The sequence below is a fragment of the Macrobrachium nipponense genome, chromosome 24 (genome assembly GCF_015104395.2).
Source record: "Macrobrachium nipponense isolate FS-2020 chromosome 24, ASM1510439v2, whole genome shotgun sequence".
In the NCBI taxonomy this organism is placed as follows: Eukaryota; Metazoa; Arthropoda; class Malacostraca; order Decapoda; family Palaemonidae; genus Macrobrachium; species Macrobrachium nipponense.
Genome location: NC_061091.1, coordinates 74,226,640 through 74,245,955, shown reverse-complemented (window position 1 = coordinate 74,245,955; position 19,316 = coordinate 74,226,640). Strand labels below are relative to the sequence as shown.

General features: G+C 46.0%; 1 protein-coding gene across 1 annotated transcript in view; it reads left to right on the top strand.

Moving 5' to 3' along the window:
* LOC135205793 (palmitoyl-protein thioesterase 1-like) overlaps positions 1-19,316 on the top strand; it is a 122,748-nt gene that overhangs the window by 69,088 nt on the left and 34,344 nt on the right. Inside the window, exons 3-4 of the mRNA XM_064236945.1 lie at positions 7,679-7,806; positions 9,804-9,968. Coding sequence (XP_064093015.1) covers positions 7,679-7,806; positions 9,804-9,968 — 293 coding nt within the window. The remainder of the gene's footprint in view (positions 1-7,678; positions 7,807-9,803; positions 9,969-19,316) is intronic.

Here is a 19,316-nt window from a genome sequence, read left to right as displayed (position 1 = left end):
GAGAGTAGGCGATGTCTTCTGACACATCTTGTAATTCGGGTTGAACAATGAACAATTGTACACCTTCGAATACGAGATATTTTGAAGACAAACTCAGATGTCTGCAAAATCATTCGCATTATCGCAGTGCGATGCAGAGGGGGCCTTGTACAGACTTCTGTTACCGTGCGGTAAACAGAAAGATGAAAGAGTCCAAGAGATATCTGTTGAAAATTCTCGCAATGTCGAAGGCGATGGAATCTAGCGTCACAGCCGTAGATGGTCCTTCATTATTGCGAGAATCCCCGTTAATCAGAGACCTAAGTCCATGATTGTTGGGCAGAGAGAGATACGGTTCGGTAGTCAATCAAAGCAGGGGAGAGAGAGACATACATGACCGTGCATCTCGGAGGCCCAGCTGATACTGAGCTGCTATCAGGCAGTTCAATACGCAGTAGTTGAGACCTGAGCTCTCTCTGACTCGTCATCCTGAGTTGCCAGGTAATCTATTATTCCACGAAGGAATGCGTTCGGCTAGAACTACCGAGCATAAAAGATATGCTCGAGCAATTATATTTAGGCGAAACGAATTTCGGTAAATATAAAGTTGAAATGGTGTTGTCGTGACAAAACCGTAAGTATATAAAATTGAAACTGAAAACTCCTGGAGGTTGCAGGCAACCCCGAGTTGCAGTTCAGTTAGAATACTTGTCCTATAAGTCGCAATCCGTAGATTAACTAGGATATGCGCCTACCCCTCGGACAATTCAACTTCTTAGTAGAATCATGTCGCGAGGTTAATATACGTAGTATATTTGTAGGATTCTGAACAACGATCTCCATCCTAATTTCTTTCCTTCAAGAAAACAAATAAGGATTGGAGATCGACCACCTTCGATCTCTATCAAAAGAGAGTGAAGGAGAAGTCTTCCTCGAAGGAAAAGCTTCAATGGTGAACAGAATACTAAGACGATAGTTCAAGCCAAACTGGATATTCCCGTCCGATCTTCTCTATTCCAGGTTGGTCGCCTACTGTGAGATAGTTTCTTTCAGCAGCAGTCTTCTTCCCAATGCTAGAAATACCAGGAATTTGAGCATAGGCCGAGGTTCCCGATTATCGTGTAACATATCGGGGATTCTCGTCTCGCTCACTTTGGACCGTGGTTCGCCCAAGTGTTTTGGAGATCGTAAAAAAACTCGAACACTGAATGCGCTAGACATTCCGTAGAATTCTAAGCAGTCTGCGAAACCCCCACCGAATTCGTCAAACGATATCGGCTGGTGGTCCTCTCGATTCCCGTAGAAATCGAGAATGGGGCAGGATTACTCCTCAACGACCGGGGCTTACGTCGGGTAGGACCCGAAGGTCCCCCGGTAGCGCAGTCCCGAACGTGGGATCCTACAGAGAAATCTCCGTAGGATCCCTCCCTTTCCCTCGTAGCCGTAAGGAGAGAGGAATGGGGGAGAAATTGGATACTCGCTCACCTTCCCAGTGGAAACTAGCAGTTGGGAGAAGAGTAGGAGCAGCCATCGCCTTGCGGCGATGGCCTCTCAGAGTCTGGGAAAACGTATCGTCAGGAGAAAACGTTTTCCCGCGGAGGGTTACGAACTCTCACTGTAGGTAAGGGTCTGCCGCCACTGTGAACGTCGTCTGGGTGGGGCTGATCGACACCTGACAGGAGAGAGCCGATACCGTCCTCCGACTCATTCCAGTCCTCGTCGAGGTCGAAACCTCTCAGGAGGACCGAAGGAGTATTTAAATACGGTGTCCGAAAGACACGTGAGAAACGCCGCTGTCGCAGTAGAGGAGGTGGAAGTAGCTTGATCGACCGGCCAGAACTGAGAGAGCCTTCTTGTCCGGAGACGAGAGACTCTGGTTCGAGGCAGAATCGGCAAGCTCCGATCGCGGCAGACCCACGTCGGTGGTTTGGGTTCCCTCTCGGGCCCCAAAACGACTCGAGCAGAGACGTGGGCTCGCTGGTGGGAGCGGCAATCCTTCGCAAGGTCATTATGCTGACGAATCAGCTTAATGACTTCTGCAAATTCCTCTGTATCTCGGGAATAACCGCGTCTTGCGGAGTAGGACCGTCCAGTCCCTCCAACAAGAACCGATCCCGAGATACTCCTCCTTCAGAAGGAGGAACAGCGGCAGACCCCTGACGGTCGCCTCCAGCTACTTGCGCGTATGTCCTGGTCGGTCCTAGAACCGTGCCTGGTCCATACAGCGTCATAGCGGGATCGCGAGCGGCGCACCTCTCGCGATCATTCATAGGTACCTCGCTCCTCCCGGTGTAGCACCCGAGGAGGTTGAAGGTACAGGAGAGGCAGACCTGACGCTTCCCCCTAGCTCGCTGGCAGGACCAGCGTGCTTGGAGGGCTGCTGCTGATCGTCAATCCGCGGTGGCGATCGAGCAGCAGGCCTAGCCTTGCCGCTCGCCTGGGGCGAGAGGCTCGGCTAAGAACGTCGACGCTGATCTCTAGCGTCAGGCGAGCTGTTGCTGGTTACCGTCTCCGCCCGGTCCGATGGGAGCGGCGTCAGGTGACCTGCTAGGCTCGCTGTCGCGGTGAGACCGGCGAGCGTCCTCTCGGCGCGTCGAGCCGCTGGTACCGACGGTCCGCGGGGACCCCTTCCTCGCCTCAAGCCGTGGCTGGTCAGCGACCGTCACGTCAACCCGAGCAGCCAGCTGGTCCGCTGCGAGAGCGTCCACATGGCCCTGGCGGAGAGTCGTCTGCACGACACTCGCCAGTCTTCTGCTCCGCGCTTCGGTCTTGACGGCGAGCGAGCTCGGGTGTCAAGACTTTGGCTGGACGGTCTCCCGCGGGAGACCGTCCACTCGGTACTTCTCGCTAACGAGAAGCCGAGGCGGATCCTGGTTTAGCGGCAGAACCGCTAGAACCAGGCGAGGAAGTGCCAGCCGAAGCTAGTACTCCTCTGGTCCCGTCTTCTTTCCCTTGGTAGAAGAAAAAGACGGGCCCTGTCCCGAGGGAGCAAGAGGACCAGCAGAAGAGCTCCCCAAATCGCCGGAGCGAGACGGGCCCTTAGAAGATCCCGAAGGAGCCTTCTTAGGGGGGAAAACCCGGGTTACCAGCTGGTCGCTGCAAGAGCGGCCGCTGGCCTGGCAAGAGTCACCTGAGCGTCTCTCACCAGCCTTCTGCTCCGTGCCGCGTCTTGGCGCCGAGCGAACTCTGGCGCCGAAACTTGGCTGCACGGTCTCCCGAGGGAGAACGTACACTCGGGATCTCTCGCGAACGAGAGACCGAGCCGGAACCTGACGTAGCGGCATCGCCGCTAGCACCAGGCGAAGAAGTACCAGAGCTAACCGATACTCCTCTGGTCCCCGTCTATCTCTTCCTTACGGAAGGGGAGACGGGCCCCGCTCGAAGGAAAGCAGGAGGACCAGCAGAAGGACCCCCCGTCCCACCGGGGTGGGACGGGGCCCCTTAGAAGTTCCCGAAGGAGACTTCTTAGGGGGGAAGGCAGCCTTCTTCTTCTTCGGCTTATAGGCCTTGGAAGTCGAAGGGGAAGAGGCAGCAGCAGACGATGAAGACGAAGATGACAGCTTCCTCTTCTCCTCTCCTCGTCAGCTCACGCAGGACAGTCGTCAGGTCCTCCATCCAGGCCGGAGCCGGGGCTATTTGCCGAAGCAACACGGCCCGACTGCACCTGTCCGGAAGGACCTAGGACTGGGAAGACACACCGTGGGCAGGACCATCATGGACAGGCTCAGGAACCAGGAGCGACAGGAACAGCACCCAGCTCAGGAGCGGCAGGAACAGCGGCAGCGGTAGACCCAGAAGGGCAGCCAAGCCAACAGCGGGAATGACATCAGCGGCAGGTACGGCAGCCCAGCGATTGCCTCGTGAATCATCGGCAGCCAGCGGAACCTGGTACTGGCGGCCGGTCCAGGGGCGAGCTGCTGGAACAGCGGAAGTCTGGGCAGGCAAACACGAAGAAAACAGGCGGCGGCGGCAACTCCCCTCGGTACGGCGGCAGCCCTAGTAGCGGCAGACGGCGTCACCGACACAGCATGGGGAGGGTTTGTAGACCAGAGGGGGGGGAGGAGCAGCATAAGCGGCCGCGGTAGTAGTGGAGACCGCCCCAGACCTCGCTAGACGCTGCAGCAGCCCGTGGATGCTAGGCACGCCCTGCCGCCGCGGTGGTCCATACCTGTCCAAGGTCGTCTCCCACGGATGTAGCACCTGCGGGTAACATAGATAGATTAGTAAGAGGGGTTCCCTCACGCACGGGGGGAAGACATGCCCCACCCCACCCCGAACGCAAGAAGAAAACAAATACAAATACAACGAAGAAGCTGAGCGGGGGACAGGAAGGAAGACGAAGAATCAGATACCAAGGGAGTCGCGGGAGAGCTTTCCGACGACTTCCTGGCAGACCTTCGCTTCCCCTACCCCCCGCACAGCAGTGAAAAGTAATATGAAAATGAAACAGAATACTGCCCTTGCGATTCACTTCATAGAACTTAAAGGGGAAAAGATCAATTCCCGGGTAAGAACGGAAACTTGATCCAAATAATATGATGCTATCATAAAATATATATGAAAATGAAACAGAATACTGCACTTGCGATTTCACTTTCAGATAAAATAATCGTAAGGATCAATTCCCGGGTAAGAACGAAAATTGATCCAAATTAAATTTCATGCAAATAAATAAATGAAAATGAAAAGAATATTGCAATTGCAAATCCACTTCATTGCATTCTATATAAAAAATAAAAAGCTCGTGCTGAGCGCAATCACACTCTCGGTAACGAACGCACAGGGCAAAAATATAATGAAAAGAGTACTTACATTTTTCAATTACACACTTTCGCCAAAATACATGACTCGGCGCGAGAGCGCCCGCCCTCCCCCCCGGCACCGAGACATAAGTTCAAGGGTTTAATTCATGAACAGAGAGGAAATCGCCGCATCTACGGCGATAGCTCCATGTGGTTCATAATTAAGTAATGAAAATGAAAACAGTGTACTTACAGTTTCATTTTCAAGTCAAACAAACCAATAGTAGAAAACACAATATAAACAAAGCATACGACGATGGAAGCGGGCAGAGAGCGATGACGAACACGTCCTTCACACCCGCGGCCGAAAGCAAAAGTGATTTGTTTACCATCCGTCGGACAAGCAGTTAACTACCGTTCTCCCCTTGTTCGAAGCTTACGACCGTTCCAGCTGCCGCTAGCTACTTCCTATTGTTAAAGGACCGATGGTTTGTATTACGTATCGGAACAAACTCATAATACGAAGGCCGCCTCGGAACGGATTAATTTCGTATCTCGAGGTACCACTGTATTTCAAATGTTAAACTGGTGGTAGGTATGTAAAAGGTTGAGAGATATCCACAGAGCTAGTAGTGTTGCCCAGAGTTATTGTCAGCTGTTAGAAATTCAGATGAAGTGTGTGGGTCAAGTTTGCTCCTACAGGGATACAAACTTCTGTTTTTCATGTATGGAGGTATCCTCTCCACATGCGTAGATGGTAAATCCACATATGAAAAGTAGAAGTTTGCATACCCAGGAAAAATACTAATTGTTTAAAAAATTTGTCATTTCAGTACTAATGTCTCTATTTCATAATCATGTGTATGCTTTTTTATTCAGTACTAGCTGACCAACCTGGCACTGCCAGTGATAATTGAATGACAACTGATATCTCTCTCTCTCTCTCTCTCTCCTCAACCCCCACCCACTTTGGGGCCATTGATGTCTTACCCCCACAGTATTCTTTTTCATACAGTATGTCGTATGTATACCAAAATTAGGTATGATAAATTCCTTAAGTCTAATTAGTTACCGAGTCTGTGAGCAGAGCCAACCCTATTTCAGGGAAGCCCTTCCCTTCCCACCCTCACCCTCTTTGGTACCCCTTAGCACTAGTGATGTCTTACCCTCTACAGTGCTGATTTCTGGGTTGTAGGTCCTATGTATAACACGTTTGGTTGAAATTGCTCAAGGTGTTTAAGAGTTATGCTGGCACATACACGCACACACACACATCATCATTACAGTAGTTTCAGTGTCCAAATCTATTGTCAACCTAGCCATGTATGCATATCAGCATTAGCTTTGTAACAATTTATCATTATCTTGCTTATTTTAAATAAAATATGGTCGAAAATATATTAAAAAGAATATTGTAAGAGTACTGTTCTAGTATTCAGTACATTTTAATTTTGTAGAGAATAGCAATGAATAAGCTTTGTAAAGTATAGCCTATACCAAGAAAATCTTAGTTTGTTTCTGCTGAGATGTTTTAGATTTCAGTACTTACGCAGTTCCATGGTATACGTTAGTATTTAGAATATATGTGAAATGTCCATAGCCACATAGCTTAGGTGCTGTTTTATCACCTCTATCCACATTTGAGAATATGAATAAGTAAGTGTCAATAAGTATAAATATTTTCAGAGTAACCAGTGCTGAAGAAACATCTTTTAGCTTTTGTGATTCTGTACCATAGTTGTTACAATTTTTCATGTAGTTATTATGAAGAGGTGTTGTGGCAGAATCACAAGCTCAAAAACATGCTGCAGAATCCCCCCCACATATACCTAATCAGTCCAGCTGCCCAACTCACCCCAGTCACACTTTCTACTTTACACTTCAGAATACAGCAGGACAATTGACGAAAAACAAACAAACAAAAAAACACAAAACACATGTACTTACCAATCAATCCCGTTACTCTGGGGCTATCCTGTGCTGTCCGCTGGTTGAGGTCACAGAAATACCAACAACACAAAAAATCACATATAACAACAAAACACAACACAACAAAAGACCACTGCACAAACAACACAACAGCACAAAAACAACAACACAATTAAAGGCAACACAAACACCCACTAACAACCTCAAGAAATCACAACAGCCCCCAGCAACAACAACAACCCTCAACCACAACAATCACATACAACCCTTAGAAACTCAAAAGCACAAATCCAACAATACAACTCTAAATCAATTAACATCAAACTTAATAATAACCAACAACAAATCAACAACACACAACTCTAACGAATTTCAATGCCTCCAATAACTGCTGTCAACACTACTGTCACCAGCTCTCACCAAAGACTGAAGACTCACTCAAAAAAACAAAGAACTCTCATCTCTACCAGCACCAGCAGACAGCCCAGAACCCACAACAACCAATTCAGTCATTAACTATCCATACAGCTATTATACCCTCTCTCTCTCTTCTCTCTCTCTCTCTCTCACACAGATGTTGTCAAATGGAACTTCATAATTCCTCCATAGTGTAGTCTAGGGTAATAAAAGTGTGTAGAGATTGACCTTTATTTTCTAAGAGATTCAGCAACCACAAATCTATAACCAATGTAAAAATACCATACATACAAACAAACAAACTATGGAAATGGGCTCAATGCAAAGAGAGTAGCATCATCTGCATTATCAATAGGTTTGTTATTGAGCAAAGAACACTACCTGGAGGAACACCATTTGATGAAAGTATAACTAATTGTTTATATCATCAGTTGTTCTTACAGAACAGCAATGTATTTTTATCATTGTCTATTTTATATATGCTGCACTGTATGCTCCATGTAAGGATTAATACTTTTTACACATTTAGGCTGATTCTTTAGAAATATTTATCCAAACTTAGACATCATTCAGGATTGTCAAAGACTTTGATTTATGTATTTGCTTTTCAGGATGAAGAACATGGATACTTTGGAAATGTGAATGGGCAAGTTGAAACGGTTTGTCAGAAATTGGCCAGTGATCCTCAGCTGCAGAGTGGCTATCATGGGATGGGCTTCTCCCAAGGAAGTCAGTTTTTGTAAGTCCTAAAGGCAGCATTTGTTCTTAGGGTTGATTTATAGTAGTAGCAGAATGGCCTTAGTTGCCCCAGTGCTTGGCATAATGCCAAAAATCTACATAGATAAAAAATCAAAATCAACACGGTATTATAAAAAAAAACTTTGAAAATAAAAGATTTGAAATAAAATACACACAGTATGTAGTGTCGTTAGTAAATGTTTCACTTCAATTTTCAGTCCAGTTTTAAACTTTAGTAATTTTTGATAGAAAATGAACCAGTTTAATATGTGGGTATCAAAATGTAGTCCTTGACAAAAAAAAAAGGTTTGTCTAGAAGTGATGAAATCAGCCAAAAGAGCATATCCTCAACAAAACCTGTGAATGTGAGTTAGCAACAGTGTTTAAGTTTACAAAAAGAAAATACTTTTACAGCTCAGCAATACGTACTATGTTTTTCAGGTAATTGATTTGATTTATCAGTTTATTGGACTGATAAAGTAAAGCAATAGTTTCTGTATGCTCGGTTTTATATATTTCTTTAATATAGGTAAGTTTTATATGGACTGGTATGGGATATTTCTACTGTTTTAGAAAATTTTTATATGGACTGGTATGGGATATTTTTACTGTTTTTGAAAATGTTCAGCATTTTCTTTTTATTCGGAAATTGATTTTCCACTTGCCATAGCCTAGTTGCTTAGCGTTGTCCTGAACTTGCTCCCATAAATCTAAAATGTTTTGCTGGTTGATTGAGTTATAGTTCTGAAATTCTTGTGTTTGAGGAATCCACTGATTCATTGAATTTTTTATTTGTTCAGAGTAACATATAAATTGTTTTATTATACATTGAAATTTATATACAGGGCATTCCTGAGTTTTGGCGGCACTAACAATACAGTCTGGTCTTACAGCACTTTTTCAAATACATTTAACAATGCTTACAACAAGAATAGGAATCTTATTGGCTCTGTAATCAAGTTAGGCCCCAAAGCACTATTAACGGCGCTTACAGGCCCTATTAATTACTAAGCACCAACTTACAGCTCCACGCTGGAACGAAACCCCCGCTGTAAGTTGGAGACTGCCTGTATATACTAACATGAAATTTACACAGTCCTGAACTCCATATTAGTATTTTTATTTATGCCTTCTGGGTGATAACTTTGAGAAGGAAAGCTTGAGATTTGTGAAATATAAAGCACAGGAAAGACAGAATTTCAAAGATCCCTCAGGATGACAAGTTACTTTTTAGTCTCTTTTTCAGGGAGATATTGTTTTGTATGACCATCTGTTCATTTAACTTGAGTTTCTTTACACTTCTGTTTTATTACCTAATTTTTTTTTTTGATGAAATTGTTTCATTTATCTTTTATTTCATTTTACAGTCATTGGAAAAGTTTTAACATCCTATAATGTAATTCTGTGTAATACTAATACTATGCTTTCTTGTATGTATGGATTCTTTTATCATTAATTCTTAAACATTTCTGAGTGACCATGAGTGTATTCCCACCATGCCCATGTTATAATTGGGCCATTTTTCAATTTACAAACTAATGATATATTTTTGAGGAACCTACCAGTTATAATTGTGGATGTCTGTAAAAGAATTAGCAGCTCGCCATCAGTGTTCAAATTTCATATTCAGTACCTCAGTGTGCATTGTGTAAGAGGAATTGTTTAGAAATGAGGAAATGTAACAAGAAGGAAATATTTTACCTTTATTCTTCTATTTTAATTTTGAAAGATGGGCAATTGTCAGATCCATGGAAAACAGAACAGGAAGAAGAATTACTTAAAAGCTGTTACTACTTCACGACTAAGAGTGTCTTGCCAAATTTTACGTTTTTACCTGTGGTTAACTATGTTCAAATTTGAAATGTGGGGTCTTGGGCTTACTTTTTTTTTTATGCTGAAGTGAAGGATTTTGCAATCAAAGGGTTAATGGTTAGGTCTTTAATTAAAAGTTTTTGTGAACATAAATTTTTTAAGAACATTGGTTCGTGCTTCACTTAGGCGTGCAGTGGCTGAACGTTGCCCAAACCCACCTATGAAGAATTTGATCACTTTTGGTGGCCAACATCAAGGTGTCTATGGCCTTCCTAGCTGTCCAGCGGAACCCAGGCAGTCCCGTATGTGTGAATATATACGTCGTTTACTCCATTTCGCTTCATATAATTAGTAAGTTGTATTTCTCTCTTGTTCTTTTCGGTTATGGTGAAGGTTTTTTATGAATGCCCTTGCTCAGTACCTAGTACTGCAAGTGTTTCAGTTGTAGTTTCAGTAAAAAGCGTTATTTAAATTCTTTTCCGTTTAAAGTAAAGTTTTGTACAACATATGAAATAAAAATACAATCTAATTTTCACTGTCAATTGCATGCCTGTTTCATACAATCAACTTACCTGTCAGATATATACATAGCTAAGACTCCGTCGTCCCCGACAGAAATTCAAATTTCGCGCCACTCGCTACAGGTAGGTCAGGTGATCTACCGGCCTGCCCTGGGCGGCAGGACTAGGAACCATTCCCGTTTTCTACTCATATATTTTCTGTCGCCGGTGGTATCAACATCGTTGCTGCCACCTTTTGACTGGAATTCGCTTTTCTAGACAATTGATCATCTTTTTGTGGACTTTTGGTGACGTACCTGGATCGTTGTTTTGGCATTCGCTACTGTGGACTGGATTTGGACTTGCTTTTGATTTTTCTTCAAGAATGTCTGATTCAAGTGGTTGTGTGAGAATGTGTGTGAATGTAGGCTGCAAGGTGAGGATACGGAAAGCTTCGGTTGATCCTCACACTGTATGTCGCAAATGTAGGGGTTTTGATTGTTCTATTTCTAACACCTGTCATGAGTGTGAGAGGTTGAATGTTGAGGAATGGAAGACTCTAACTTCTTACTTGAAGAAGTTAGAAAGGGATAGAGTCAGAAGGGCTGCATCTAAGATTGCGGGTAGTAGTACAAGGCCTATTGAGCCTTTGGATAATTCTAACTCTTCTCTTAATTATGATTCTAATTCTGTATCAGGGCCCTCACTGGCTTTACATTCAGATTCGGCCTCGGAAATTGCTGAACTGAAAGCTACTCTTCACAGGATGAGATCCATTATTATTAATAGGTGTTAGTTTTTCCAGACCTCTGAGTCTCAAGTAGACTCTTCTCGGGCTGGTTCTCAGGGATCAATCCTGAGAAAAAAAAAATTAGACTTTATTTGAGAAACCCGTCTTATTTAAAAAATTTATGATTTTATTAATTGAAAAATCCCTGCTTTCCGCAAGAATATTTTCATTTCTGAACTCCGCAGATAAATAGATCTTTGCTGGGTCCAATTTGGGCACTCAACAAGCAAATGCTGTACTGTCATGGGTGTTTGACATCTGTTACATTTCACTGGGTCAGCATGTGGTGTTGACATCAAGTGACCATGTGAGAATCTTGTGTGTCCTATACGTAGCCTTGCTAGGATCACCTCTTTTGCTCTTTCCTCCTGTGAGGATGTCCTCCATGCATAGACTTCAGTTTTTATATTTTTAAGTTTGTTTGTTGTTGGCACCGAGGCCCATTCTTCTTTCCAATCCTGGTAAATTAATGTTTTAACTGATTTTACCCAGTCTGACACTGGGGCATATGAAATTGTTGGAGGGATAGTGCAGGCTAATTTGGCAGCAGAGTCTGCATATTCATTTCCTTTTATTCCCACGTGTGCTGGGATCCAACATATTTCCATTGATATTCCTGATTGGAGGAGTTGATGAATTTTTATTTGAATTTCCTGTACTATTTGGTTTCCTGATTTATACTGTCCTATTGCATCTATATCCAAAATGGCTACCATGAAAGGTAAGGACTGTGAAAGTGATTATAGTGAAGTGAGTGTCCCCAGTGTTGTGGAGGGGGCGTCTGACCGTCTCTGCGACGCTCCCAGGCCTAGACTTTCCAAGCTCCCAAGCCCACGAGGAGAAGGAAAGTCGAAAGCCGTACGGAGGTTGTGGAGAATTCCCCCCGGTTCAGGCGTCCCTTCAGCAGGCGCTGTATATAGACAGACTGCTCAGGACCGCTATCGGAAAAGCGTCCTCAGAGAGTGCTTCTCTTCGTCCGCTTCTCCCTCTCCTAAACGAGGGTGGAAGGATTCGGACTTGTCCAGGCCCCTGAAAAGGCACTGGAGAGATCCTGTGTTGGATTCAAGCCCAGAACGCTTTTCGGAAGAAGCGCCTCCTTCCATCAAGAAGGCGAAGAGGGTTTTGACGTCCCATGATGTGGGCAAAACTCCTTCAAGGTCTCCCTCTCCCGTTCAAGAAGACGCAGGAGAGGCTTCCAAGAGGATCATTTTGGCGGTGCAGGAACAGCTTTCCGCCTTGGTAGGAGTCCTTTCGAAGGATCCTCCTCGTAAGAAAGACGTGAGACTTCCGGTCAAGAAGACTCGTCTTCCTTCTCCCGCCAGGAGTGAGGCTCCTGTGGGACGTGAGTCTTTTGAGATGGACTCGGATAGAGACTCTTTGGACGATTTTGTTTCGCCAGACAAGCGCGTCGCGCCAGTCAAGCGCGAGGCGTCCTACAGACGAGAAGCGTCTTCTAGGAGTAGAGCGTCAGACAAGCGAGAAACGCTTCACAGGCGCGAGGATATTCCCAGATGGGATACGTCTGCCAGACCAGCAGCTTCAGCCGAGCGCGAGGTAACAACCAGGCGTGAGGATTCAGCCAAGCGCGAGGCGCCAGACAAGCATCTGACATACAAGGATGTGGCACCAGAAAGGCGCGAGACGCCAACCAGGCGCGAGGCGTCAGTCAGACGCGAGAGCTTTGAGAGGCGCGAGACATCAGTCAGGCGCGAGGCGCCAGCCAAGCGCGAGGAGTCAGCCAGGCGCGAGACGCCAGCCAGGCGCGAGGAGTCAGCCAGGCGCGAGGCGCCAGCCAGGCGCGAGGCGCCAGCCAGGCGCGAGGAGTCAGCCAGGCGCGAGGCGCCAGCCAGGCGCGAGGCGCCAGCCAGGCGCGAGCGCCAGCCAGGAGCGAGGCGCCAGCCAAGCGCGAAGAGCCAGCCAAGTACGAAGAGCCAGCCAAGCATAGGAGCTCTTTACACTCTCTTAGCCCCTCTCCTATTAGGAGTTTGTCTCCCGTAGAGAGAGTTTTTGGACAGGAACCCCGACCCGAACGGGAAGTGGCCTCTCCTTCTGATCCGATTTTAGAAGAGGACTCAGAGGACGAGACTCACGGCAAAGAAGGGCTGTCTAACTACAAAGTTTTGACAGCTCTCCTCCTCCAGGAATACGGAGATGCATTGATCCCTGCCGCTCCTCCTTCGCCTCGTTCACTTTTTTCATGCGCTAAGACACCGAAATCGTCGGCTTTCTTGAAGATGAGACCGACGATTTCTATGAAGAGAGCTCTTCAATCGCTGGATAGCTGGATGCTAACCAAGAAAGAGCTAGTAAGGACAGTGTTTTGCATGCCTCCCGCTAGACTTACGGGCAAGAGAGGCATTTGGTACCAGACTGGGGAGAATATGGGTCTCACACTCCCAGCTTCAGCTGAAGCTGACTTTTCCAGTCTGGTAGATGCATCCAGGAGACATAGCCTTCACACTGCTAAGATTACTTGGGGTCTTTCAGAGTTGGATCATCTCCTCAAGGGACTTTTTCACATTCTAGAAGTCTTTAACTTCCTAGATTTGGTCCCTTGGGGTTGGGATGTCCAAGAAGGGCTCATGCCCCTGAAGGGCTAGAGCCGGACGTACTCCTTGCAATTTTGTCCCTGTATTGACAAGGCGGTACAGGACGGCTCAGGGGAAGTTTTTCTTCCTATTTGGAGCAGGTCTCTTGAAGAAGAGATCTGTTTTTAGCGCTTTCTTGACGAAAGCAGTATCCCAATTCACAAAGAGCAGCCTTGTTATTCGCCCCTAGGTCTGATTTTCTGTTCCCTTCACAGTTGGTGAGGGATATTTCCCGATCTCTGACGGAGAAAGCGACACAGGATCTTCTCCTACAATCTTCCAGGAAGAAGAGACCAGTGATGGTGGGAGAAAAGAAAGGGGTGTCTACTCCTGTTCGGCCCTTTCGAGGAGGCCCTCCAGCTAGAGTTACCGCTAAAAGGAAAACGACCGAGAAGAGAGGTCGAGCCTCGTTCCGCCCCTTTAAAAGGGGAAAGTGAAGTGGCGCTCCTCCAAACACCAGTAGGTGCCAGGCTCCGGGGATTTGCGGAAGCCTGGACTCTCATAGACACAGACGCTTGGTCGATGTCTGTGCTTCAGAAGGGATACCTCATTCCTTTCCTGGACAATCCTCCCCTGACGTCAACTCCGAGGGAATTGTCCGCCAATTACAAGGACCCTGTGTTGAAAGATACTCTTCAACAAATGGTGGATCAGATGTGAGACAAGAGAGCTATAGAACTAGTGCTGGATCAAAGCTCCCCAGGGTTTTACAATCATCTTTTCTTGGTTGCGAAAGCCTCGGGGGGCTGGAGACCAGTTCTGGATGTCAGCGCTCTGAACAAGTTTGTTCAGAAACAGAAGTTCTCCATGGAAACCTCTGCTTCAGTCCTTGCGGCTCTTCGCCAAGGGGATTGGATGGTGTCTCTGGATCTCCAGGACGCCTATTTTCACGTCCGAATCCATCCTTCGTCGAAGAAGTACCTCCGTTTCATGACGGGGGGAAGGATCTTCCAATTCAGAGCCTTGTGTTTCGGCCTGTCTACGGCGCCTCAGTTTTTTCACGAGCCTTATGAAAAATGTGGCGAGAGGCTTCATCTGAAAGGAATCAGTATTTCTCTGTACCTAGACGACTGGCTTATCAGAGCAAAGTCAGAGAAACAGTGTTTGGAGGACCTGACTGTGACACTAAACCTGATAAAGACCTTAGGATTACTCGTGAACCTCGAGAAGTCCCAACTGATCCCCAGCCAGAAACTTGGTCTATCTGGGGATTCGGATGGATTCTCGGGTTTTGGAGTATTTCCTTCTCAAGAGAGACTAACGAGAGTTTAGAAAAAGTCTCTCTCTTCCTAAGGAAGGAACGGACTTCGGCGAGGGAATGGTTGAGCCTGTTAGGGACCCTTTCCTCGCTCGAACAGTTCTTTCATCTAGGAAGACTTCATCTCCGTCCTCTTCAGTTCTTCCTCAGAAGTTTTTTTTTTTTTTTTTTTCGTGGAACATGAAGACAGGACTCCTCTCGGACAGTTTTCCCATTCCAGATCTGATGAAACGCCATTTAGAATGGTGGTTACTCCCACTGAGGGAAAACAAGGGTACTTCCCTGGAAACTACAGAGCCCAAACCTTGTATGGTTTTCAGACGCGTCGGAAAAAGGTTTGGGGAGCAACTTGGGAAAGAGTAAGAGGTGTCAGGCACTTGGAATGCTCTTCAAGTGTCCTGGCAACATAAACTGCAAAGAACTGTTGGCTGTACACCTAGCTCTAAAGAGCTTCGAACCGTTAGTGAGCAACAAAGTAGTACAAGTGAATGCGGACAATACAACCGCGTCTTGCATACATTCGGAAAAGCAAGGAGGTACTCACTCGTAGTGCCCTTTACGAACTCGCAAGAGACCTGCTGTTTGTGGACATCGCAAAGGAACATCTCTCTATTGACGAGTTCGTTCAGGGAGTAAGGAACGTGAGAGCAGACAGGCTGAGCAAGGAGGAACCAGGTCCTTCATACCGAATGGACCCTCCACTCAGACGTTTGCCGCAATCTCTGGTCTCTTTGGGGACTCCTCATGTCGACCTCTTTGCCACGTTCCTCTCGAAGAGACTGGAAGTCTTCTGTTCAGTAGTGGAAGACCCCAGAGCTCTAGCAGTAGACGCCTCCTGCTAGATTGGTCTCAGGTAGACGTTTACGCATTTCCCCCATTCAGATTCTGGGGCAAGTGCTCAGGAAGTTTGTGACTTCAAAGGGGACAAGAATGACCCTGATAGCCCCCTTTTGGCCAGCTCAAGAGTGGTTCCCAGAGGTACTGGAGTGGATAGTAGACTTCCCCAGATCCCTTCCACAAAGGAAGGATCTTCTCAGACAACCACACTTCGAGAGGTTTCATCAAAACCTCCCCGCTCTTGCTCTGACTGCCTTTCGACTATCGAAAGACTTGTCAGAGCGAGAGGCTTTTTAGCAAAGCAGCAAGCTCGATCGCTAGAGCCCGGAGAACTTCCACTATCCGGGTTTACCAATCCAAGTGGGAAGTTTTTAGAAGGTGGTGTAAGTCGAAGAAGTTGTCCTCCTCCAGTACCTCTGTAACAGAAATAGCTGATTTTCTGTTATTTCTGAGAGAAGAATTGCGTCTCTCCGTAGCCACGATAAAGGGCTATAGGAGTATGCTATCGGCCGTCTTTAGGAATACAGGCCCTAGATTTGGGAAACGATAAAGATCTACATGATCTGATTAGGTCTTTTGAGACCAAGAAGTCTAAGATTACTTCTCCCCCTAACTGGAATCTAGACGTAGTGCTGAAGTTCTTGTCTTCAGAGAGATTTGAACCCCTACATTTGGCCTCGTTTCGTGATATAACGAGAAAATGTTTATTTCTTTCGTCACTGGCGACGGCGAAAAAGAGTTAGTGGAAACTGCACGCCCTTAGTGACAAAGTCGGGTTCAATATAGATTCAGCCATCTGTTCCTTCAAGGAATTATTCTTGGCGAAGAATGAAAATCCTTCGATCCCTGGCCGAGAAACTTCGAGGTAAAAGGATTATCGGGTCTCGTCGGCAGGGAACGGAGAGGTCTCTTTGCCCAGTAAGGGCGTTAAAGTTTTACTTACAGAAAAAGAAACAGTTGGGAGGTTCTAGACAAGGTCTTTGGTGCTCAGTGAAGGAGTCCATCAAGACCTATGTCTAAGAATGCTTTAGCCTTTTTTTGTCAGGAACGTAATTACGGACGCTCATAAGGCTTGCACGGATGATTCTTTCAAACTCCTGAGAGGTAAGAGCTCATGAAGTGAGAGCAGTGGCGACGTCTCTCTCTTTTCAGAGAAATATGTCACTAAAGAATATCTTGGAAGCGACATATTGGAGATGTAATTCTGTGTTTGCTTCTCACTATTTGAAGGACGTGCCGTGACCTGACCATGAAAATGTTTTTCCTTGGGTCCTTTTGTGTCTGCGGGCACAATCCTGGGTACAGGAGCTGACACATCCTTAATTTTTACTACTTATGTCTAATAAATATGTTCTAGACTTTCTGCTGAACAAGTGCAGATACCGCACAGGCGGCCAGTCACTTCAAGTCAGTAAGGAACTCTTGTGATATCTTTTAGTAGATGAGTATCTTTTTTTTTTGTGGAAAATTAGTGTGTGCGTGTGCAATTTGGTTTGAGTTACGGTTGTTGCGAAGAGTTGGGGATAACTCGTAGCAATTTTTAATACTAACATGGTGGTTAGGATCAGGTGGTCGGGATTGGTTGTGTGCTTACCTTAATAAGTGTGTTGTCATATAAGTGGATCAGCACCCATTGACAAAGTCCTTGCAGGGCTCTGCCGAGTAAGTGGATAAGACCCCTTCGGCAGTTCCACAAGAATTCTTGGCCATAGATCACATAGCTCGCTAAAGTTTCTTGAGGTGATGCAGACTACGGGGCAAACACCCACGAAGTCTACCACCTATCAGGTAGGAACCAAGGTTTTTATTTATACCTACAACAGATGTTGTTTACCTGTCTATTCCAGTATTAGCTGTCTCTTACCCTCCACCGAAGGGTGCCAATCAGCTATGTATATATCTGACAGGTAAGTTGATTGTATGAAAATGATATTGTTATAATACAATAAAGTTTCATACATACTTACCTGGCAGATATATACGATTAGGGCCCACCCAGCCTCCCCGCAAGGAGACAGGTGGAAGAGAAAATATATGAGTAGAAAACGGGGAATGGTTCCTATTTCCTGCCGCCCAGGGCAGGCCGGTAGATCACCTGACCTACCTGTAGCGAGTGGCGCGAAATTTGAATTTCTGTCGGGGACGACTGAGTCTTAGCTATGTATATATCTGCCAGGTAAGTATGTATGAAACTTTATTGTATTATAACAATATCATTTTTGTTTACTGTCTGGAGGATAAGTATATACGTATCACCATCCGTTGTTGGTTCCATCTGTTATCATCAGGAGGTGCTTATGTTCAGGTATTCAGCCAACTCCACATGATGGTTCATCTTTGGATTTTTCCAGCTCAAATTTGTGTCCCTCATTTGCAAACAATTTACTGATGCCATAAATACAATAAATCTAAAAAAATTTCCTTAATGTTTAGATTTCATACAATCAACTTACCTGTCAGATATATACATAGCTAAGACTCCGTCGTCCCCGACAGAAATTCAAATTTCGCGCCACTCGCTACAGGTAGGTCAGGTGATCTACCAGCCTGCCCTGGGCGGCAGGACTAGGAACCATTCCCGTTTTCTACTCATATATTTTCTGTCGCCGGTGGTATCAACATCGTTGCTGCCACCTCTTGACTGGAATTCGCTTTTCTAGACAATTGATCATCTTTTTGTGGACTTTTGGTGACGTACCTGGATCGTTGTTTTGGCATTCGCTACTGTGGACTGGATTTGGACTTGCTTTTGAATTTTCTTCAAGAATGTCTGATTCAAGTGGTTGTGTGAGAATGTGTGAGAATGTAGGCTGCAAGGTGAGGATACGGAAAGCTTCGGTTGATCCTCACACTGTATGTCGCAAATGTAGGGGTTTTGATTGTTCTATTTCTAACACCTGTCATGAGTGTGAGAGGTTGAATGTTGAGGAATGGAAGACTCTAACTTCTTACTTGAAGAAGTTAGAAAGGGATAGAGTCAGAAGGGCTGCATCTAAGATTGCGGGTAGTAGTACAAGGCCTATTGAGCCTTTGGATGATTCTAACTCTTCTCTTATTTATGATTCTAATTCTGTATCAGGGCCCTCACTGGCTTTACATTCAGATTCGGCCTCGGAAATTGCTGAACTGAAAGCTACTCGTCACAGGATGAGATCCAAAATGGCTACCATGAAAGGTAAGGACTGTGAAAGTGATTATAGTGAAGTGAGTGTCCCCAGTGTTGTGGAGGGGGCTCTGAACTCTCTGCGACGCTCCCAGGCCTAGACCTCTTCCAAGCTCCCAAGCCCAGAGGAGAAGGAAAGTCGAAAGCCGTACGGAGGTTGTGGAGAATTCCCCCCGGTCAGGCGTCCCTTCAGCAGCGCTGTATATAGACAGACTGCTCAGGACCGCTATAGGAAAAGCGTCCTCAGAGAGTGCTTCTCTTCGTCCGCTTCTCCCTCTCCTAAACGAGGGTGGAAGGATTCGGACTTGTCCAGGCCCCTGAAAAGGCACTGGAGAGATCCTGTGTTGGATTCTAGCCCAGAACGCTTTTCGGAAGAAGCGCCTCCTTCCATCAAGAAGGCGAAGAGGGTTTTGACGTCCCATGATGTGGGCAAAACTCCTTCAAGGTCTCCCTCTCCCGTTCAAGAAGACGCAGGAGAGGCTTCCAAGAGGATCATTTTTGGCGGTGCAGGAACAGCTTTCCGCCTTGGTAGGAGTCCTTTCGAAGGATCCCCCTCGTAAGAA